Raw genomic sequence first — 25,221 nt, forward strand, 5'->3', positions numbered from 1 at the left:
ACACGCTTCTTCTGACTGAATTATTTGAGATGTGTTTAATTTGTGTGTACTTGTTTGGACCGTGTGTGTGTGTGTGTACATGTGTGTGTATTTTTCTATTCAGGAGGTCGAGTCTAGTGATCACTACCAAGCTTTACTGGGGAGGAAAGTGAGTACATAAAAATACAGGATCTCACTTATTTATTGGTGTGTTGCTGTGTTTTGCAGGTATATCATTAATCATTTATTTCACTCTTATCATTTGCCCACATATACACATTTATTTATTACAAAACAAGGTGTATTCTTGTTTTTTTATGTCATGAATATAATAGTTTAATTCCAGCTAAACCAGCTATACCTTTATTCTCTGACCAGCTTTTCTAATTTGATTATCATAAAAACAAAGCAAAGCACAAGAGCCCTTTGCTGAGAAGGCTCCCAGAAAACCTCAAGTTACATTTGATTAAGATGTGACATGACTCTAGATCTAGAAGTTGTGCTGTCGTAGAAAAGAAACGACCTGAAAAATAAGAAAAAACGAGAGAGAGAGTGAGTGAGAGAGAGAGAGAGAGAGAGAGAGAGAGAGAGAGAGAGAGAGAGAGACTTTGTAAAGTAAAGGGATACTAATCAATATGCATTAACCATTAAGCTGAGGATCAGTTCCACAGATCAGAGTTAGTACCCCTTCAATCAGAGCAGACACACTGCTTAAGTCTCTAACTCTCTTTCCTGTAATGGTGGATTAGACAGAGAGGTTCAAAAGAAAAAAAAAAAGAGAAAATGCAGAGAAAGCAAGGTAGAGAGTGGAATTCCATTAAAACTATGACAAGAAAAAAATACTGTTTCATTCCAGAAGAAAAAGCATGCAGTGGTTTTGAAAACTCTGAATTAAAGTCTGTTGAGATTTTGTTGTAGCAAATTGATTTGTGTTCTAAAATTGAAGATGGTTTTCCATTTATTCAAGAGTCTTTATCCGGTCTTTAATCTTCGTTTGAATTGAGTTATAATTTATTTGAGCAAAATGCTTGGAAAGTCAATCAGGTCATTTTGGAATGTTGTGTAAGGTGCGCCAAATCGGTCTGGTGCTTTAAATGACATTTCCCCACTTATCCAAAGGTGCAACAGGAGCTTAGAAATGTCTTCAATAGCTTTTATAGCTAAAAACTTTTTATAGCTTCAATTTTCAATTCAATTTATTTGTATAGCACTTTTAACAATTGACATTGTCACAAAGCGGCTTTACAAAAGCGCAGAAACAGAATAGAATTTTTAAGTGGAAAATTACGTTATTATTTCTCTCTAACATCTAATTTACTATTTATTTTCTTCCAAAAACGTTCACTTCTGGTGATGGTGAAACTCAGGACAATGGACCTGAGTAACCATGATATTATGAAGACTTTCCACTGGATTTTGAAGCATGACTGTGGGATCTGTGCTTTCAGCCCTAAGAGCATTAGTGAGGGATAAGGATAAGGATAAGCACTGATGTTGGATAAGGAGGCCTTGGATACAGTCAGTGTTCCAGTTCATCCCAAATTTTTTCTCTTACAGCTGATCCAGTGCCAGCCAAAAATATGTACTGTTTTTCGATCAAATTAAATGTGGTTTAAGCGATTTAATGATCTCTAGATAGACATCAACGCTACAGGAGATTTGTGTAATGACAGACAGGTTCATACAGCTTGTAGTCTTATAATAGTTTTAAAATGATAGTAAATACATGGGTTTTAAGAGAAGTTTCCAGACAAACTATACACAAAACAGATATCAATTGGGGAAGTTTGACCCTAACAGCATTTTTTGTTCCATTCAAGAAGAAACTGTGACATTTGAACAGCGAATTGCAAAATATGAACAAGAGTTAGTAGAAAGTTGTAAGTCTTTTCAATTTGCCTTTATAATGTTATTAAGAGAATAGTTGGATAATTAAAATCTAAATATGCTTTGTGCAGTATTTTGGGTCAAATTACATTTTTTTCAACACTACTGGCACTACATCACTGCCTCCGTACACCCTACGCACATTTAAAATAGATGAGTCACCAAGCAACTGTTATTTTTAGATCCACACAAAAGCCAAACTAATATGTTTAATGTGTAATCTCTTTTATTTTGTGTGAGCCGAAAGTCCCGAGTCAGTAAATACTAAGTTCCTTGGTGCCTTGAATGCAGACTGAGTGCATGTATCAAGGGGATGAGACATAAACTTCAACGTCTTTCAGGAAAACGAAGCACTCCACATGAGCGTTCAGAGTGTGTGTGCGTATGTGTGTGAGTGTGTGTGTGTGTGTGTGTGTGAGTGTGATTTGTTTGTTTGGGGTTTATTTTTAATATTTTGTGAAATAATTTGTAGTTGTGATTCCCTCATGGTGAGTGAGCAAGTGTTACCTGTCAGCCCACATACATAAAACAACAGCAGATTATTTTAGGAAGAAATTCTGACATGAGAAGTGTAATATGATGCTGAGGTCAAGAGTTGAATGTCTTTTCTCTCTCTCTCTCTCTCTCTCTCTCTCTCTCTCTCTCTCTCTCTCTCTCTCTCTCTCTAGAGCAGAAACAGAAAGAGGTCTCTCAAGGAAGCACATTATTGAAGGTGGCTTTTTGTTTGTCTTAATTGAGTGTTTTTCTATTGCATGACGCTTTTTCAACATCCCGACGCTCTTCTGTATTCCTTCATGATTGATCCATTCATACTTCTTAATGCTGCAAGAGCTAGCTAATCCCGACATCAGACTCTCAAAAGAAATGCAGACAGGAACTCTTCAAAAAATGCACCAGAATGAATCTTGTGCCAAGGAGAATAATTACCTGTAAGGCCGTAACAGAGCTCTGCATCGTACTGACCGAATGTATTTTCCTTCTTTCTTTTCTTTTCTTTCTTTAGATAATATTTTGTTTTGCACCCTAGCTATTTTCTATGCTACTTACCATTGGCATTAACCTTTCATGGTCTTATCTTTCTAGGATTTTTGCACTTCCTGCCCACTTCCTCTACCTACGCTCAAAATGATTGACAGTAATACAAGGACACCTCAGTGTGTTATTGGTTAACACATTTGCAGTCACAGCAACTGGGTTTTTTCTTTCCTCAGACCATCTAATTTATTAGCAGCTGTTGGACTGCAACAAGAATTTAACCCTTTCTTTAAGTGTTTAAAAATTACACCGTGGAGGTTTAAATAAGTGATTTTCTATTCTTGTTCCTTCCTCCAGGTTATCGTGTCTTTAACAGGTCTATCATGACCACCTATTTGTGCTCTCAATATGTTTGAGCTTTGGAAAGCTGGGAAAACATTCCTCTGTCTCTGACCTTTATTTTTCATAATTTTGGGTTTTAGTTGAAAAGATAAACTTTCGTGAGTTGTTGTGAACCTAAAGTATCTACACATATACAAAAAAAAAGAAAAAAGTCAGTAGGTGTCAGAGCTGTGGTCACTGAAGTCATAATTGACTCACAGCAGCTGATTGGCTGGACCATACACGGCTTTGGCTTTGCTAGACTCAAGAGTGATCATATGCGCTGCTACAACTATTACCTCCATGTCACATCCTAGTAATGCATTAATCACCTTTAGGTTAATTATGAAGTCCTAGTGAATTGATCAGCTGTGTTTAACAAGGGGAAGTTAAAAAAAAAAAAAAGCTGTGTAATTCTTCCATCTTAAGGAATTTAATTTGGCACTTTAATTCACTTGATAACTATTATTGAAAACTACATCAGCTGTTTGTGAAACTAATTACTAAATATATTTGGTTTGATTTATTAGGTTTTTTATTGATGTGATGCATTATATTTTCTTAGAGATTTCAAACACCATTGTTTGAATGAACCTAAGACACTGTTTTTCTCACAGTTTCTTAATAACTATCATCTAATAGTAATTTAATAAGCTGATGCAGTGTAATGCTTTATGGTTGATACTGATTTCAATAAAGTGAGGTAAAATATAATTTAGGCTTTTTTTCCACGGTGACGTGTGATGTCATTTTTGAGCAATTTCATTTGGCAAAATTGATTTAGGGTTCCATAGCTCGTGGGGTGAAAATAGATTTTTGCACACTACTGTAGATCATCCTGGCATTTTTCCACTACTGTAATTGATTTTGTTTAATAATACTTAAATAGCTATGTAATAATATGCATGTAGACAGATCACATCAGTTAACAGCCTGTAAACCTCCATACCTCCATTTAAACGTACATAAATTAAACTTAATGTAACATTGCCATATTTAGGAGCTGTTTAAAATATTAGCACACTAAATCACTTCCATAATTAACACCTAAACAGTAGCCTGTCTTAAGTCAGAGTCCAAAATGATTCATTTTACATGGGGAGGAGAGGTCACTCCTTTATTTCTGGTTATTTCTCGTGTATCTCTGGGATTTTAATCCTCTCCGAATGCACCATGTCAATCATTTTTATGTATTGTGCCTATCTGGCTTTAAAATATTACTCTGATTTTTAGGTTTATTGTGTTCCTACAGTAACAGAGGCAACAAGCAGTTATAATAAAGGTCATAACAGTCAGTTTGTATTAGAGATATGAAGTTATATAGTAAGTATAGAACCTTTGGTGTGACAGCAATGAGTACTTTATGAAAACAACCCTATCTTTGTGACCTATACAGAGATCATTTCTAATTACTATAGATGTCCTTCTGCATTTTAACAGAATTATATCATTTAACTTTACATTTAATGTATGATTTTATATAGACTTCATCAAATATAGTGTTCCACAAGTCTCTGTTCTAGGGCCAATGTTTTTAGCCATTTAGCCACATGAGCATTAGAAGGGTATGGCACTGATGTTAGGCGAGGGGGTGGAGTCAGTGTTCCAGTTCATCCCAACGGTGTTCTGTGAGCTTTTGGTCAGGACTGCATACAGGCCAAACCATTTCATCCACACCAAACTTGGAAAAAACATGTCTTCATGGCCATCACTTTGTGCACAGGAGCATGGTCATGCTGGAACAGGTTTTATTAATAGGCTGAAACAGGGCCTGTGAACTCAGAAACGGGAAAATACACAAAGATATTCTAGACAATTCCTTGCTTACAACTTTGTGGCAGTTTAGAGAAAGCCCATATATGGCTGTGGTCTGGTGTTCATGTACTTTTGGCCAAACAGTGTATATGGTTCAGCCAAACCATATGACCTTTGATTAATGCTTGCTTAATAAAGAACAAATGCGTAAAGGACAGCAGACAATGACACATGCTAACTTATACCTACTTAACTCTCTTTCTATTTCTCACACACACACACAAACACACACACACACACACACACACACACACACACACACACACATTATGATAGCGTTAGCAAACTGGAAATCTCTTGTTTATCCCTTGCGAATGCCAGAAATAGCTGTATGCTAATAATACTTGCATGAATGGACCCAAAACACTGCTGGAAAACACACGCTTGAAAGATGTGTTCGCTGAGATTGCTGTTGCTGGGGTTGTCTGGGATTATAGAGCGTGAAGAAATGTGACAGGGTGAGAGTGGCGTTTGTTCATGGGATTAATTAGAGCAAACCACCTTGAGGTGACAACCATCACGTGCGCTCGCAGGCACGCACACACTCACGCGCACACACACACAACTGTCTACCTAACAGCTACCCAACAACTCTGCTTGAGCGTGTCTTTTTCTCAATGACTCTCATAAATCCTGCTCTCTGTATTCGTCATCTGTCTTCATCCCTTTCTTTCACATCCCTTTGATCTTTGTTCATCCTCTTCAGAATACCTGTACATTTTTTTCAAACAATTCCAATTCCAGGGGCAATATTTCATTCATTTAAACTTTGTTTTTGCTGCACATTTTACTGATATTTAACTAATCTCCCTAATCTAAGTCTCTCTATTTTTTAATGCTTTCTTCCTCTTCAGGTCTGAGAGGGTCTTTACAGAGGTTACAGTTAGAATATGTGGACGTCGTCTTTGCCAATCGGCCTGATAACAACACTCCTATGGAAGGTAAGTGTTTCTCACAGTGAAAATGATTATACAGGAAATTTAAGGAACTCTTTCTACAGGTCAACATTGCTGAAACTAATATGGCAGTGGAGGACAGGCTGGTACAGTATTACGCACATTAGATATGCTAATTTGCATATTGCTTATCACATTAAAGAAGCAGCAAGAACGTCTAGGTCAAGTTGTCCCAGTTCAATGCTACAAGTAATTCAAATCTTTGAACAGAATTTCCATTCGTCAGCCCAGACTGACTGTAGACAAAAACATGTACAGTACTTGTTCAGAGTAGCACAATTATATTTATTTAATTTGCAGCAAATTTCAGCATCAGATTTTATTTCGTGCTGAACATACGGAATAGGTTAGGTTCCTTTAGAAATGTGGATGAATGTATATAGAAACATATTTATACTTAGCACATTCTTATTAAACAGATAAATGCTGTGTTGTTATAATAATAGTTGTGCTATGAATTAAAACTCTTTTTAATATATTGAAAACAACGGAAAGCATCCTATTCCATAATCCTGTGGATTTATATAATTTCTTTGTCTTTTACAACTCATATCCCTAATTCATTTTTACGTACATACAAATAAGTAGCTAGAATTGTTTTTTTTTATTATTATTAAAGTTTCTAACTGAGTTTTTACATAGATTGAACATTATAATACTAACAATTATTTGCTAATGTAATTTTTTACATTTTACATTTTTTATTCACTTAATAACAATATCTTGATCAATAAATCACAAGTAAAAGAGGGTGTATTCATTCATTCATCAATTTCAAGTGTTGGTCATTGGTCACATTACTCGTAATACGTTCAAATTTATTTGTATAGCGCTTTTCAAAATGGACATTGTCTCAAAGCAGCTTTATAGAACATAAACATTGAAAAGTTTATATAAAGATTAATATAATACAACAATTCAATTCATATTAGATATATTTAAATGTGTTTGTATTTATCCCCAATGAGCAAGCCTGATGTAACTGAGGTGACTGTGGCAAGGAAAAACTCCCTTAGATGGGAGAGGAAGAAACATTGAGAGGAAAAAGACACAAAAAGGAACCTCATCCTCATTTGAGTGACACTGAAGGGTGTGATTATATTATACAGTCCAACAATTGTGTATTGATGAGGAGGTTGTTGTTCTCAAAGACCAGATGTACTTGGCATCTCCTCTTAGAATGTCCAAATACTTCATGGAGCAGAGTCCAACTGGAGCTGCTAAGTCTTTAGATGCCTTGGGATCCTCACATGGTTGACCTCATCTTAGTGAAGGTCCAAAATCTTAATGGCACGGAAGACAATTGAGGATTCTCTATTTAAATCTACAAAATGGTATCGATCAGACAAGTAGGATCTGAACCATCTAAATTCCTGTCCCTAAATACCTGTGTCATTTTGTAAGCAATCTAGGAGACTGTTGTGATCTATAGTGTTGACTGCATTATTACGATTCAGCAGAACTAATAAGTGAGATGCAGGCTTGGTCTGAAGCTAAGAACGAGTCATTTGTAACTTTAACAAGTGCAGTTTCTGTGCTATGATGTAGCCTGAAACCTGACTGACACTCTTCAAAGATGTTGTTCTCCTGTAAGAAGGAGCACAGTTGAACAGACAAAACATTTTCTAATATTTTAGACATAATGATAAATAATCATTAGAGCTATTGTAAGAGGTAATGCATGGTTTGGTATATACAGCATACATTTACACTGCTGCTGCTGTTAAGAAATGCACAGTTTTCTACTCCTGTGATTATTGCTGATACAATTAGGTTTTATAGGTTTTGTTAAAGATCACTTCAGCAAATGAACGGGGTAATATCATGCCTTGGAAATTAGCTCACTGCATGTATTGGTGGCCAGCTCCAATGTGACACTGTGGTAATTGACCTTGTTCCATTAAGGGGAACCTGCTGAAGGTTCCTGGTTATGCTCAGTGTGTGCCCTTTGGTGCTATTTAAACCAAAGTGTGATGATTTGATCAACAGATCAACTGTTTTTATGTTCACACCACTGGGTTTTGCACATAATCACTTTGGCCTAAAAATGAATCCTTTTCAGCTTCTGCAAGATTAAAATCATCTCTTCCACTGGCATGAGTACAGCACTGATCTCAGTCTTTGGGCCTAAGGTATTTCGTTTCATTATGATTTTTGGCATAGGTGATTAGCACATTATTCCTTGGAAGTAATGCCAATTAAGCAGAAACTTAGAAGAACTTAACAGAAGAACAAAGGAATAATGGCCAATAACAACAGTATTTATATCAAATATTACATCATACAGTCATTTATTTGAGACAGTTGTTGAATTTTACAAGAAAATATACCTTATTGTATAACAGCCAGTTCTGTTTCACCTGTTCCTATCGCTTGGGCCGAGGAGAGTCACCGTAGAGCAACAGTAAAAAACAAGGTCACTTAGACCACTTCTGCTCTACAAGCTAGAATCTGATCCTGAAATCTGTGGGCAGAGTCAGCGGTTGAGTTAGAAATGCATACGACAAACATCACAGCCAGCTGTACAGCAGTGTGTCCTGATCTATCAGACTGACAGTCTGAGCCATAGTCCCCAACTGATTTAGCAAATGATCCGCCTGTACGCTGGAAAACCTCTCCAGGTTTTGGCACCAGATTCCACTATCTCTATAAACATTTTATAAAAAGGCTAAAATACTTTATTTTGAGCATTGAGCTTTGAACTAAAGTTTTAAATAAGAGTCCCTTTTTCTGTTTTGCTTGCTGTTTACTGTTAACCAATGCACAGCATCACATTTGTATTTGTATGTGTGTTCTGAGATAATTCAGGCTTCACTGTTCAACATGGAGGAAAATGCTGCCCTATATTTACATTCTGACTCGCAAAGTCATGAGTCTGCCCCTCACCCTTTCCCCATCCCTCTCTATACTAGTCTCTTTCTCTCTCAGATGGGATTAAATGAGAACCTGTGGGGAATAGACAGTGTATTTTTAGGCTGATCTGCGTCGCAGTGAAAGTGAGGGAGAGAGAGAGAGAGAGTGCTGCAGGATGACTGAAATAACTGCAGTCTCTCACCAGTGGCTCATTTCAGACTTGCACAAAGAGAGTGAGGAGAATCCATCTGGATGGCTATGTGTGTCATACGTGTGAGACTGAAACAGAGAGGCAAAGAGACAGCAGGTAGAGAGAGAGATAGAGAGAGAGAGAGAGAGAGAGAGAGAGACAGAGAGAGAGACAGAGACAGAGAACAGGAGAGGGAATCTTTGCTGGATACTGACCTTCACATTTGACTCCCTGCTGCTATTAGACACACACAGATACAGACACACACACACACACACACACACACACAGACACACACACACACACACACACATACAGACACACCCCAACTGAAGCTGTAGTCCAAAACAACTTTTGTAATATTTGTGAGAAGCCAGAGGTTTCGTGTGTGAATGACAGTCACAGGCTTTGCCACATGCCAGAGTTCTACAGAGTTTTAGCTGACAAGCCAAGCAAAGCTTCCGCATGACATCTGTGTTGTTGTTTTTTCCACAGTTGTGTCATATTGTTTACCAAATCCATGTAAATGTCAGCTCCACAAGATGTACTGTATACTGAGCCCTTAAATGTGCGTTCACATTGCAGTGAAACACTTCATTTGCCACTGGCATTTTCATGTTACTAAAACAGGTTCGGAGTTATCTAGTGTTTACTGACACTATGTGGACATGGAATGACGTGGAAATATTGCCTATGTTCCACTGAATGATATCATCTACATCTATGCCGGTCTAAAGACCTCTACAATACACTTTCTGTAATACGGATCCTTACATTTGCTTTCTTGGCAAAAGCATGGGAAATAGTTTCTTTTATAATGTGGATGGTGTCTTTATAGAGCATGATGTTAGAACAATAAGACAGTGTGTTTTTTTTGGCAAGCTTATTTTGCTAAGAAAGAAAGGAAGGTTTTAATGGGAACCTGTACATGTGTGACTTGGTGAATAACCTAGCTGATAAACTTTCTTTTTTGGTGCGTCACACAGCTACGTGTTCACCAGTTTAGGATACAACATGTGACTGATGTTGACTGGTGATGTTTGTTAGACTCTGATACAATTTTTTTATTGCTGCACATTTTGACCCACGCTGCACAACAATGCAATTTATAAGAATAAAATATTTTATATGAGCTGAGAAAAAATACATTCATGAAACACTGAAACACAGAGACGCATGCTGACTTGGAGGTGGAGTGGTTGTGTGGGTTATGGTGTTGATGATAGTGGGTCTGTTGTCTGAGGCATGGATACAGATACAGAGAGGGTGCTGTAACAGATTAGTGGGGATGTGGAGCTTATACATGGTGTATTGGTTGATGTTTTCAAGCAAACTTGATCAGGGACAGAATTCACAAAAGTAAAAACCAATTAAATAAACGACATATAAATAAATGTAATTCAGGTCAGGTACAAACACATTGAGTGATTACCGCTTGTGTGCGGAAATGGGTTATTGTGTCCAGGTATGACTAAGAAGATGTCAAAGTCGGAAGGTGTCAGGATGCGTAGTTTATTGCATTGTAGTCTGCGTTGTGCTCTGGGGAAAAGAGTTTTCTGTGGAAGCAGGAGTTGACCTGACAGCATGAGGGTGACAGTTTGCCGATAACGGAAACATGTCAGGAAAAGCAGAAATCTTTTTGTTGTTGTTTTTACTTGTATTCCTGGCTGAATGAATTCTCAGACAGGTAATGCTCTTTTTATGATGTCAAAACTCACTGCCATTCAACTTAAATGCTTGCACTGCTTTTCAAATATTGTTAATGGAAACTGAACCAAAGCCTGAATTCCAAATGGCTTCCTATAATAACAATACATAAACTGTCATAAACTTCATAAAGCCATTATTCAGTGGCGTGTTAAGCTGTAGTGAGTAGGGGACATCTGGATATAGTTTTTGGTTTAGTAAATTTAGCTGCTGGAATGTTAATCGTGAATATAGCATGAATAATAACGTTCTACTGCACCATTTATTTTTGTGGCAGCATAGCAAAAGTCAATGTGGCTGAATGTTTCTGCCTGTAGCGTACTGACATCTCTACTTCACCAAAATGATGTGGAATTGTTGCTTTTAACTTTTTACTAACCTTGACTTTCTGCCAGTGAAGATCACATCAGCTATGGATGCCACAAGTCTGCCTAAAGATGTCTTTAGGAGCTAAATGTGTTGTCCTTTCACATTAAATTTCAAATTGCTCGAATTGTCAGAAAAAGGATGTTTTCCAGACTTATTGTAGGGGTCAGGCGAAGATCTCAGCATCACACTGCGAGAATGCTGTTGTTATTGCTGTCACCGTTGTCTGAGACATAAAAAATAGAAAGTCATGTTCGGTTTCCCTGCCCTGACCTGCACCCTTACACCCTCGGCAGCAGTAGCGTTAGGAACATAAAAAAAATAAATAAATAAATAAAAAAGAACTGTACAACAAGAGTGCACAAACCTTAACTAAAACATAGTCTACTTGTAAGGCAGCAGTCAGTCATGTTGGCTAAGAATCTAACAACGGAAATTTGATCATTTTTGGCTTTTTTTTATTCAACTATTCCTTGCGAAATTGCTCCATACCTGTGAAACTGCGAAGGAATCTCTTGTGCACAATATTGTTCAAATCATTCCAGGATTTTATGTTTTGGGTTGTTATTGTGCCAGAAGGATTCTTTTTTTTCTTTAGCTGTTTAACAGAGTCTTGCAGGGTTTTGTGACAAAAAGCTGAATGGAGTTATTCACGATTCAAGATACCTCGATCTTGATGCTGCCCTCACGGCGCTTCATCATGGGTGTTTTAATTTATCTGCTTTGCCTTAGGATTTTTGCTTTCCTTTAATCTTAAAAAAATGTAGTAAGTGTCAGGAACATTTATTACCAGTGACTCAATATCAGAGAAAATGCAGGACAGGGTAATCATACAGTCTTAAGCATTTATATATTTGTGACCAATAGCACTGCTATATTCTGGAGTCAAAGAGCCTAATAAAATTACACTTTTTCCAAATTATTCAGCAGTTGCGACACTATACATTATTAAATAATATAAAAGATTAATCCACCAAACTGAACACACACTGGAATAAAAGAACTGTTTCGCTGACAGGAACATTGATTCTGCAGTTATCTAAAATTCTATTGTGTTGGCAATTATAATTCATGTGTAATCTTTGGCCATCACATTTTCGGTTGTCTCATGAATTAACTTTTCTTACGTTAGCTTTTGTAATGTAACAGCATCTGCTAAAGTCTTACAAACTTTATTCAAAGTCCTTTTTATGATCTAATATTTACATAGCACACTTTGTCCAGACAATGTAGTATTATTTTCCCTGCCGATAAAATGCCCTGCCAGTAAAATTGAAACTGAATTATGGAATCAAACAGGCAGAAAGAGGCTGAAAGAGAGATATAGATTCCGACAGCGAGAGAGCGTTTAGGGATTAAGAACAAATAGCACAATACAGAGTGTGTACTGAAGATATTTACACTGATTGGCACCGGAGTCAACTTAGGGACTTCAAAGCCAACTGGAATCATAGATGTGGAATAAATTATTCCCATGCTGAGATTTGACCGCATCAGTGCTATTTTCATGCACTAGAGGCAAATATAATTCACAAATTATACATATCTACAGTGATAAATCCACACTGAACACAGCTGCTTCAAGTCAACATGGTAAAGACGCCTTAACACCATACTCGGGAATGATCATGTCATGGTGTGATGATTAGGAAGTCACTTTGCTTTTATTTCTTCACACCAATGTCACCCACGCACACACACACACACATACACACAACCCTTTCAGCAATACTTTATCTTCCGCTTGCCTCCTACACATATTATTACAGAATGACAGGTCATTTCATGCACACACTCATACACACTCACGGGGGACTGCAGTCACTGCATTGCAGCTCTAAAATATAAACATCGGCCTCTTGTTCTTTGGCTTTGCTCATGAGGTAATCTATTTCAGCTGCTAAATTGACCCACACGAGACAGGTCATCTATTAGAAATGTTATTTGGGGATTTTAGCAACATAAAATTTATATGGAAGATCAAACTATAGAGCTGAGAATTAGATTATACATTAGAGCTTAAGTATTAAATGATATGGTCCCAGTTGCTCTGAAGTATGCCTACACTTGGTAAACATAATATTCAGAAGTATTGCGTGAATATTACATCTAACATAAGTGGAGGATTTCATCTTACCTTTTGGGAGCTGTATTTAGCATATCAACATCTTGTCGTATCGACATCAACAAATGTTTTCAACTATTTAGGTACTGCTTACGAATCTATTTATAATAAAAAATATTTCATTCCATTGCCTTTATTGACATTAATGATACATGAACAACACGGTATATACTGGATGGAACCTTTATTACAAGTATCCCATTACACACACACATACACACACAGCTGTGATTCATGTGTGAGGGTGGACTGGAAATCTCTTACTACACTCAGATTGCCTTCTCTCTTTCCTTTTATTTACAACCCAATATTGCAGTGACTCCTGAGTCACATTACATCTCTCAACATTTCTCAAACTCTTTAAAAAACTGTGCCAACATTTCACTCATTGTTCCTGCTTCTGTATGGATTGCGGTTAGAAAGAAAGCTGCAGTGCCTGTTGCCGCAGTGCCAATTCAGATTATCTCATGCTGGTGATTCTACAGGTTTCTGATTGTGCGTTTTCATTTTATTTGAATAGTCGTTGTGATACTCGCTGCATCGTAAGCCTTAGTATAGTGTGTATGCAGATCCTCACTAAAGACAACTTGTTAAAATGAAATACAAAAACGCAAAGAAGCAGAGCTTAAAGTGCACGCAGAACACTGCAGGACATTTTTGGAGGGTTTGATAAAAATATTTAAATATATGGCATAATACCTGCATGGCCTACAGCTGGATATGTAAAACTCCTCCAGCATTTCCCATTCTTCCTTTCTCCCACTTCTACTCTCATTTCACCCATCTCTCTCCACCTCTCTGTGTGCTGATGTATTGTGCTCAGCTGACGTCCTCTCGTTACTTCCTCCTACTGTTCTCTCCCACACACACACACACACCCCTTTTGCTAATGAATGAGTGGGAGAAGACTCTCATTTCCATTATGTGCAGCTCCAGCTTCAGTATGCCTCTTAAACAAAGCCTGCTATTTTCTCCTCGCTCATTTTCCCTCTCACCTTCTCTCACACAAGTGCACACGCTTGTTGATGATTAAATTGACAATTAAATCCTTTTTGAAAAGCCTGTTTTGCTGTAGCGTATAGTGAAATTAAAAACCATGCATGGAAATCGTTCCCTTGTGGACTGCAGTGGAGAGATGGAGCGCAAAGTCAACAAAGCACATGGTTGAGGAATAGGCAAAGCAAACTGCCTTGAGCAGGACCAATGCAGCAAAATAAAACAACACAGGCATGGGGCTGAGATGGATTTCTAGTCTCATGGGAGTTCTGTCATAAAGTCTGATAGGCTGTTTTAGAGAGGCAGTAAGTGTGCAAACCTGTTGACTGATCTAGGAGCAGTATGAAAACGGTTAATCCAAAAAATAAATAATCTGCCTCGTAGGTTGCTTCTTAATTTCTGTGTACTCTTAGTTGGGGGGTAAAAAAGAGTTAATATCTTGCTTGGAAGAAATTAATATTCATTCACTTTATTTCTGCCAAACCCAAATAGCAGATTATGAAAAGCAAAATAACTATCACATGTCCATCTGTAACATTATTTTAGGTTTTGTTAAGGACAGTATGCACTTGCTTTTTAGGCGACTATGACAAACAGCTTGCAATCACGAGTTTAATGGTATTACATTTATTTATACTCTACAGTAATGCATACAGACGATTAATATCTGAAAGATTTATGGTGGACCCAAATGATTTGTTGCAGTTTAATGGCTCTCTGTGGCATCTGTTAACATTAAAATGTTGTAGTTTTGATGTGCTTAGCAATTCTGGTGCTAATTTGCTGGTAACTGATGTAGCTATATTGATATAACAGGGATTTCATTTCAAACACTCTCACTCTCATCTTCTACCGCTTATCCGAACTACCTCGGGTCACGGGGAGCCTGTGCCTATCTCAGGCGTCATCGGGCATCAAGGCAGAATACACCCTGGACGGAGTGCCAACCCATCGCAGGGCACACACACACTCTCATTCACGCAATCACACACTACGGACAATTTTCCAGAGATGCCAATCAACCTACCATGCATGTCTTTGGACCGGGGGAGGAAACCGGAGTACCCGGAGGAAACCCCCGAGAGACGGGGAGAACATGCAAACTCCACACACACAAGGCGGAGGCGGGAATCGAACCCACAACCCTGGAGGTGTGAGGTGAACGTGCTAACCACTAAGCCACCGTGCCCCCCTTCATTTCAAACAAAAATGTAAAAATCTCAAATACAAGGAAAAGCTGTTATGTTTTATTGTTAGTTCCTAAAAACGAAAAAGCAAGAGCGCCTTTTCTTACTTATAGCTTTCGTTAAGTTAAATATCATATTAATGAGACATCCACTGAAGACGCTCTAGAGATGGCAAACGCTGGACCTGGAGTTTTAGAATACGATATAAAACGATGCGGTAGTGTTGAGGTATGGCAGTGACTCAATTCAGTTTGTTAGAAGCCTTCAAGATGACATTTGCAATGGTGCTGATGGAGGTATTGACATGAAAGTTGAAGTTTTGTAACTTAATCTATGTGAGCAGAGTATACAGATGAGGAGGTGAGACAGTTGTACAGACTAAAGCACCGCTGCATCACTTTCTTTAGGTAGAGATGAGGTCTCACTAGCAGCACCAGCAGCAGGTAACTGATTGGCACTGAGGCAATCGGGGTGGATTTGTGTGTGCATGTTTGCCTTCTCCAATGCTTGCACAAATATTTAATACCTGGTGTCTTTGGCATGTTTTCTAGTTATATTTTAATACTACAGGTTAAGGAACTTCAGCATTCAAATCATTTTTTCCATAGTGTTCATGTACTTACTGTCCCAGGACTACTGACTGCATGGTGTAGCTTATAAATAGGAAGCCAATGCCATCTAGAGTTCATAATAAAACACTGAAGAACGGGTGAGGAGGTCTGTTTGCTAAACACAGGATACAAAACATGGTTGTGTGTGCGCTCTCTCTCTATTTCTCTCTCTCTCTCTCTCTATCTATCTATCTATCTATCTATCTATCTATCTATCTATCTATAGATTCTATAGAATGTGTGTGCATCTGTCTGTTTATCTATCTATCTATAGACAGACTGATGCACACACACACACACACACACACACACACACACACACACACAGAAGCAAATTACAGACTGGTAGCTTTAGGCAACTACATGCCCTCAGACTACATGCAGGCATCACTTCACAGAAAGTAATTGAATATTTTATTTACGTACATTTTCATTTTACATCAGATAACAGACATTTGTTTCTAAATCAAGTTTAACAAGTTCCAGACTAGGAAGTAAATTAAAGTGTACTTTTTAGATGGCCCTTGCTGTCTTTCTGATGTAGTGCATTTATTAAGTTCAGTGAACAAGCTTATGTGAGCAATGTGCGCCTACAGTTTTAACCTTTCTATTAAAGAGAACAGGTTCAGAAACATGTGAAGTATTATTCAAAATTTTTCACCATACAATTTCAGCGGTACTTAATTTTACAGGAACACTGATTAGAGATTGGAAAATTCCCAAAATTTTGCTATAAGAAATAAATCATCAAAGTCAATTATTAATAAAAGCCTAAAACCCCAAAGGGTGCAAACTGTAAATTTCTCATCAGCATGAATTTTAAAGCTATTAAATGCTGGTTTGTGTTGGCAGAAACTGTTAAAGCAACTGCAGCTTGTGTGAATGATGGTGTTTGATAATCAAATTTTGACTCTCTTGAAGAAAGAGGAGTGTAATGCATGATGATGCTTCTGTGTTTCTCAGAGATCGTGAGGGCAATGACTCATGCTATAAACCAGGGAATGGCCATGTACTGGGGGACATCACGCTGGACAGCTATGGAGATAATGGTCAGTTGAACTCAAATCTTCCATATAACCTAGTTATGCTTTAGCCCAAATGTTAACAGCATTTAAAGAGGATTTCTGATTAGTCATTGGGGCCAACTCCCAATACTACAGTACTGTATATTGTAAATGAGAAACATGATGTAGTGTAATCACAAGAAGGACAAACAAATTTATACATTCAACAGGAAACATTTGTGCTTGTGTGTGTTTGCATATATGCAGTATATATATTTGCATCATTATTTGTTTAAAAAAGTATTCATGACCCATACAACATACACTTAGAAACAACTAAGCGACTATCCCAGAAATGTTAAACTATATACATGAATTTAGACATGTATTTCCATTTAATTTCTAACCACTGTTATTTTTTTAAGCCTAAAAATCTGACTAACCTCTTATAAACGATTCACTATGGAGTATTCGCATAAAGTCTGCTTAAACTCGAACTGGTTTAAACAAAACTAATACTTTTACTCACTATCAGCCCAATATATATGAGGATGATAAAATATGTTTGCACTTACAAACTTTATTCATAGTTTCTCAGATTCCACATCCTAAACATCTTTGGTGGTAATTTCATGCGCAAAGGGAGTAATTGAGTCAAACAATGTTGATTCCTCGTAGTTCTTTTAACTTCCCATCGATTTGGTTCAGACTGATTTAATATGTCTCCCTGAAATCTTCCTAAGTTGTCAGGTTTCCTTAAGCCCTGTTTAAAAACCAGAATTTTTTATTATTCATACTGTTATATTCGGTTTCTTAAGATAATGTGTAATATCTAGAGATAACAATGCTTTCTGGTGTATACTGTATCCCTTTATAATGTATTATAATTTAAATGATCCAGCAATGGAACTAGTTCTGTTACCTTCATGTTTTGGCAAGATATGGACTCCGTTTATAAGAGCAACAAAACATTTAAAGCACTTAAATTTGAGGCATTTGGCAGACTGCCGTATCCAGAGCCAAACCCTCTAGATCCACCTACAACCACTATAGTTTTTGTGTGAAAAATATAAATGTAAATTTACCTCCATTGTACAGATTGTATATAAAGAAAGAAGGACTTCAGATTGGAGGAAGATTAGAATTATATATGAGTTTCGGGTAAATGCAAACAAATTATGATGCTAATTTGTAAATGCAGCTCATTTTGATTAGTAAAGTCAATACTTGTACTTATCAATAGAGTCTTTACTTCTCTCTCTGTTCCTTTTTGTCTGTAGGAGGCATACTCTGTGGCAAGGCAGTTCAACCTGATCCCTCCAGTGTGTGAACAGGCCGAGTATCACTTCTTCCAGAGAGACAAAGTGGAAGTGCAGATGCCGGAGCTGTATCATAAAATAGGTATGACTTTATTAAGTATACGAATTTTAGACATCTAATTATGTTGGCTTTGTAGAAGCCAACATTCTGATTTCCTTTATAAGCTTATTATTATTATTATTATTATTATTATTATTATTATTATTATTATTATTATGTTGGCTTTGTAGAAGCCAACATTCTGATTTCCGTTATAAGCTTATTATTATTATTATTATTATTATTATTATTATTATTATGTTGGCTTTGTAGAAGCCAACATTCTGATTTCCTTTATAAGCTTATTATTATTATTATTATTATTATTATTATTATTATTATTATTATTATTATTATTATTATGTTTGCTTTGTAGAAGCGAACATTCTGATTTCCGTTATAAGCTTATTATTATTATTATTATTATTATTATTATTATTATTATTATTATTATTATTATTATTATTATGTTGGCTTTGTAGAAGCCAACATTCTGATTTCCTTTATAAGCTTATTATTATTATTATTATTATTATGTTGGCTTTGTAGAAGCCAACATTCTGATTTCCTTTATAAGCTTATTATTTATATTATTATTATTATTATTATGTTGGCTTTGTAGAAGCCAACATTCTGATTTCCTTTATAATCTTATTATTATTATTATTATTATTATTATTATTATTATTATTATTATTATTATTATTATTATGTTGGCTTTGTAGAAGCCAACATTCTGATTTCCTTTATAAGCTTATTATTATTATTATTATTATTATTATTATTATTATTATTATTATTATTATTATTATTATTATTCTTAGCCACAAATTTATCAAGAGTAACTCGTCCTAGGGCTTTCGAGCCACATGCACCAAATTCGGATATGTCGTAGACCCTGGTCTGAAGTTTGTTGCTACTACTTTTCTAAGCGATCGGAATTCCGGCATTCCCGGTACGGAAGCTCAAAGTGGCCTTTTTTCGTATCCACTTCCATTATAAATTTTGGAGGTTTATAACTCGGCAAGTTTTCGAGCGATTTACACCAAACTCGGACAGGTTCTTTAGGACGTTACTCCGGACAAAGTTCCGGACTCTAAAAGTATTGGCACCCCACCGGGTATACTGGTGACGTCACGTGTAGCCCCGCCCCCAGAGTAAGAGAAATCAAAAATGAGCACAATATGGACATGTCATATATCAAAACACTCAGCCCAATGAGGGGAACTGCCCCACGTGTATTTTGGTCACGTCACGTGACGTCACGTGTATAGCCCCGCCCCCAAAATAAGCGAAATCAAAAATTTGCACAACATGGACATGTGACATATCAAAACACTCAGCCCAATGAGGGGAAGTGCCTCACGTGTGTTATGGTCACGTCACGTCACGTGTCGTCACGTGTCATCACGTGAAAATCAAAAATTTGCACAACATGGACATGTGACATATCAAAACACTCAGCACAATGAGGGGAACTGCCCCACGTGTATTTTGGTCACGTCACGTGACGTCACGTGTAGCCCCGCCCCCAAAATAAGCGAAATCAAAAATTAGCACAACATGGACATGTGACATATCAAAACACTCAGCACAATGAGGGGAACTGCCCCACGTGTATTTTGGTCACGTCACGTGACGTCACGTGTAGCCCCGCCCCCAAAATAAGCGAAATCAAAAATTATCACAACATGGACATGTCATATATCAAAACACTCAGCCCAATGAGGGGAAGTGCCTCACGTGTGTTATGGTCACGTCACGTCACGTGTCTATCAAAACACTCAGCCCAATGAGGGGAAGTGCCTCACGTGTGTTATGGTCACGTCACGTCACGTGTCGTCACGTGAAAATAAAAAATTAGCACAACATGGACATGTGACATATCAAAACACTCAGCACAATGAGGGGAACTGCCCCACGTGTATTCGGATCACGTCACATGCTCATGTCCGCTTGCCTCCAAAAGTATTGGCACCCTAGCGGTCCAGTAGCTTTCACAATCTTTCTGTCCACTTGCCTCCAAAAATAACACTGACCCTTATGTCCACTCGCCTCCAAAAAGCACCGGCCTTTGCGAATACTTGCACCGTCAAAGCCAACATCAAAGTTTGTCTCGACGAACTTTACAAATCTAGTTTTAATTGAAATAATTTCAACCTAGAACCCCCTTACTGTGCATTGCATGTTATACAGAGTTATATATGACAATGATAGTCCTGGACTCATTGCGAAACATGAAGTCAGGATGCAAGTGATGCAACTAGAAGAACTTGGATATTTCAACAGACAGTAGAGTTCCAGACAGTCTACATTAAAATCTGTTCTAAAATATTTTCTAAAATAAATCAGTGACAAAACACCCTGTCACTGATAGAAATAAATTCTTGCTTTATTTGTGTTCATCATGATGTACTACAGGTGTGGGTGTGGTGTCCTGGTCTCCTCTGGCCTGTGGAATCATCACAGGAAAGTATGAAAATGGTGTCCCAGAATCCTCTAGGGCAGCAATGAAGGTGTGTCTACATGTCAGATTAATAGAACTGCGGGAGGGTATTCCATGAAGTAAGCATGAATCTCAAAACGTCAGGGTTATGTTAAGCCCAACTTTATTTCTACCAATTTCAGTTCCCCAAATGAAGCTACAGTAACTTTAAGCTCCACTGAGTTATGACAATATAGTCATGTACACTATAAAAAGGATATATATTTAAAAAGGAAAAATATATTTAATTTCTATCAAAATGTGATTTAATTTGCTTCAAGAAAAATACATTTAAACTTTAATCTAATTGTCTATTTTGAAATGTGTAGACAGAATCAGATTGACTTGATTGTACTAGCGCTTCTTTCCCTATCTTTTGCATTTATAAAAAAAAAAACAAAAAAAAAACTTTGACACTTTTTCATCGTAACTTTGAACAATGTTTTAAACTCATGGTATCTTAAGTATGTAACCTAGTGAACCAGCATTAATGTATCCAGTGTTAGAGATTTAAGCATTTATGTACGTCGCCGTGGATAAGGGCGTCTGCCAAATGCTGTAAATGTAAATGTCAATGATTGTACATGGCTCTGTGTTTTCTTTCAGCAGGTTCTGCCTTGAATCTGAGCTGAAGGTGAATGTGTAATGTGTTTGTCTTATTCTGGAGATTTGAAAATACATGATCAACTCATGTATGTTGGCTGAACTCAATTTATTCCACATGAATTCCACATAAATTACTGGGCTAATTTAAAGCCAGATTTTTATATTTATTTATTTTCTTATTTATTTATTTATTTTCTTTTCTTTATACATAAATATAAAAATCTGGCTTATTTAGGTGACTTTTTAAAATCCACTATTTGTACTGAATGTTGTAAGCATTTTGATTATAGAACCAATTTAAAATGCGGTGTTGTATTTTGTATTTAGGTTTTTTTGTATTAATGTTCTTACGCATTTATTCTGTCATAATTTTCTTTGACAAAAAAAATCTTCTCGGGTCTGTCGCTCGCTTGTCTCTCATTGGCTGCCATATCACTGTACTCGACTGTTGCGGCTGCTGGTACATTGTTTGCATGTACAAGAGCTTCATTGGCAAACTGCAATTTAAATTAGTGGAAATAAGTTGCACCTGAGCTTCATTGATAGAACTGGACCTGGACTAAATTTTTACGTTAGGTCAAGTGAAGCTGTTTCAAATAAACTTTTATTAGCTTGCTTCATGGAATACCAACGTGGTCAACATTAATTTTGCCTGAACTAATAATTTTGTATTATTATTTTGCATTTTATAATTTATTATATGCTAAATAATTTGATCTATTTGATATAATAATAATAATAATAATAATAATAATAATAATAATAATAATAATAATGTTTTTGTTGTTATAACCTAATTGTTTTATAACATTTTATATTGAATACCATTATTATACCTACAGCATCTATTGCTTAACCTGCTGTGTTGTTTTAATGTGTTCTTTGTATGGAACCAGTCATACCAGTGGCTGAAGGATAAGATAGTGAGTGAGGATGGACGAAAACAACAGGCTAAGCTGAAGGAGCTGAGTCACATTGCAGAAAAGCTTAGCTGTACACTACCGCAACTTGCTGTGGGTGAGACACAGCCCAAAGTGCCACATTTACCATTAAACCTTTTATGAGGGAAGGTTTTACAGTATGTGGGAAGGTTTAAGGGCCCTTGAGAAAGGCCCTTAAACCTCAACTGCTTAGCTGCATACAATAGAAACAAATAGAAGATCCTCATCCTACTCGAGGGCCAAGATTTTATGGCTCCACAGAAGCTTATTCATCTTATTCATTTTCAGTGTTATATCCTTTCACTATGTTTCTAATGAAATGATCTTTAATTTAGTCTCATTACATCCTAGTACAGAATTGTTCGAATTAAATAGGCTGCTGGCTATTATTTTAGATTTCAGTACTCTACACTCCTAATCTGGGATCAGGCTTTTTACATTCACATTATTCTTTTAAGATGTTATAGGGTAGAACTGATCAAGAATTTGGATTAATACACAGAATAACTGATAAACGATCCTACTTTTGCGAATGCTTACAAATATGGGGTTTTTTCACTGTAACTGAAGCCATAGTCTAAGAGAGCCATAAGAAAATCCTTGCTTGTTTTTGTTTTTTTAACCTAATAGCTTTTGGTTGACTGTGGAGGCAATCAATCTGATGACATGAGACCATGAGTTATTCTGAAATGCTCTTGTCTCTTCTCTCCTTGTCTGCAGCTTGGTGCTTACGGAATGAGGGTGTGAGTTCAGTTCTGCTGGGAAGCTCCAACCCTGCACAACTCACAGAAAACCTAGGTGCAATACAGGCAAGAATACTGGTTTATTTTATCAACCATGAGTCAAATTTTCACTCAGCGCACACACACACACACACACACACACACACACACACACACACATACTATTCTAGAATCAAAATAAGATGCAATTGAACAATGTTTAATAACAGTTATAAAGCAGAGAGTTCAAAAATGTGAGGAAATATGGAGTAAACAGGGGAAAGGCAGGGGAAAGGCAATCCGCAGACTGAATGTACAAGGGTGGGCAAGATCAGAACAGTTAATGTAGCAAAAACGTAGAGGCTTGGTATCGAAAGACTTCAAGCAAAACTAGACATATACTTTGTGAAGAATAGGAGACACACAAGGGATTAAACAGACAGATAAATCAAAGAAAAACTCAAAACAGATGAGGCTACTCACGACACATTATGGCAATAACCATTGACAATACATGTGTGGAGACATGACACGTGGCAACAAACAAAACCAACACATGAAAACATGAAACATGAAGCGGACATGAACGCCGAACTTCGGCATGAGGAAGAGATCAACCTTTTAAATTGGATTTAAGCTGTCGTTTCATTAAAATTTAAAAAACAATATTCATTTTCTTCATGAATAAACAAATATCATTCAGTTTTCCTCTAGTTATTAATGTTTTTTAAATGACCTCTTTATTTCAGGTGCTTCCAAAGATTACACCTCACATTGCCTCAGAGATTGACAAAATTCTGGGCAACAGACCCCACAGTAAGAAAGACTATCACCACTGAGGGATTCTGGGACTGAAAAGGATATGTGTCATTCCTGATCTGTCAGTGTGTCTCTCACTGTTATGTGGGATTACTGTAGACCATTGCTGTTATATCCTCATAATGGCAGTATATTCTGCCCATACTGTTTCAGTGTGTCTTGAGTCAGTCAAAAAAAGCCATGCATGCTTAAGTGTGTTAATGGTCAATCATCCCTCGTCCCCCAAGTCTGTTTGAATCATCACGTCCGATGAAAAAAAACTAAGCTTTAATTAAATGTACTTTGAAAAGGGACGCTGCAGATACAATGGATAAAGATGCCTGTATGAATACACAATGTGATTCTGATATACTGTACAAGTTGAAGCAGAATAGAAATGATGGACAAAAACTGTGCTTACCAAACTGTGTGGCATTTTCCTCTAAAAATCTAAATACCAATTTCCATACCAGTGTATGCCTGTTGTCTATTCACGGTTGTGCTGTGTTCTGTTTTTTACCACAAATCGTTATGTACCTATTCAAGAGAATCTGATATTCTGCTGCTGGATTTTTCAAGTTAAAATTCAGACATCGTTTTGTGTTTTATTTAATGGCTTTGTTTGTAAATGGCAGCGATGCTGGTGTAGTTGCTTGTGTTTAAGCTGCTCCTGCAGATTTCAGATTTGGAGAGAAATGTAGTATGATGCATAGCATAATACTATTTATTTAAATCTGACTGTTCCAATGAAATGGTCAAACTGTTTACAGATTTGTGATATAGGCTATAAAGTACCTTACTGTTCAGTTTGCTTTTAGAAATGAAATAAAAAGCTCCTCTACAAATTGCTGGCTCATTTTTCTTGCAACTCACTAAAAGAGATGGTTATCTAGACATTACAATTATGATTAATAGTGTGTTCAAATACAATTCAATACAGACTTTTTATTGCAGTAAAGCAGTATTGTTTATATCAGTCTAGAAAAAAAGAAAATAATGATAATTGCGAATGTAAAAGTAGACAAACCTTGCATGAAGGTTTGGGTATTCTGTTATATACTAATATATAAAAGAAGTCAGTGGAAGTCAGACCTCAGGACCGAAAAGGCTTCTCTGTGTCTGTATAAGTGTAACAATGTGATCAGAAATGTGAGGTGCTATCTACAGCGGATATTTTCACAAATACTTGGCCTATAAATAAATTAAAAATAGATTTTATATATATATATATATATATATATATATATATATATATAAAACACTTCATGTCAAAGTGAA

At 36.7% G+C, this 25,221-nt stretch overlaps 1 protein-coding gene across 1 annotated transcript in view; it reads left to right on the forward strand.

The window, feature by feature from the left end:
* Nucleotides 1–24,733, forward strand: part of kcnab1b (potassium voltage-gated channel subfamily A regulatory beta subunit 1b) — a 43,089-nt gene extending 18,356 nt beyond the window's left edge. Inside the window, exons 6-14 of the mRNA XM_060896481.1 lie at nt 104–148; nt 2,535–2,578; nt 5,892–5,978; nt 16,992–17,077; nt 18,313–18,433; nt 20,813–20,907; nt 22,379–22,499; nt 23,144–23,232; nt 23,895–24,733. Coding sequence (XP_060752464.1) covers nt 104–148; nt 2,535–2,578; nt 5,892–5,978; nt 16,992–17,077; nt 18,313–18,433; nt 20,813–20,907; nt 22,379–22,499; nt 23,144–23,232; nt 23,895–23,984 — 778 coding nt within the window. The 3' untranslated portion in view covers nt 23,985–24,733. The remainder of the gene's footprint in view (nt 1–103; nt 149–2,534; nt 2,579–5,891; nt 5,979–16,991; nt 17,078–18,312; nt 18,434–20,812; nt 20,908–22,378; nt 22,500–23,143; nt 23,233–23,894) is intronic.
* The last annotated feature ends 488 nt before the right edge of the window (nt 24,734–25,221 follow it).

Source organism: Tachysurus vachellii, chromosome 1 (genome assembly GCF_030014155.1).
Source record: "Tachysurus vachellii isolate PV-2020 chromosome 1, HZAU_Pvac_v1, whole genome shotgun sequence".
NCBI classification, from domain to species: domain Eukaryota; kingdom Metazoa; phylum Chordata; class Actinopteri; order Siluriformes; family Bagridae; genus Tachysurus; species Tachysurus vachellii.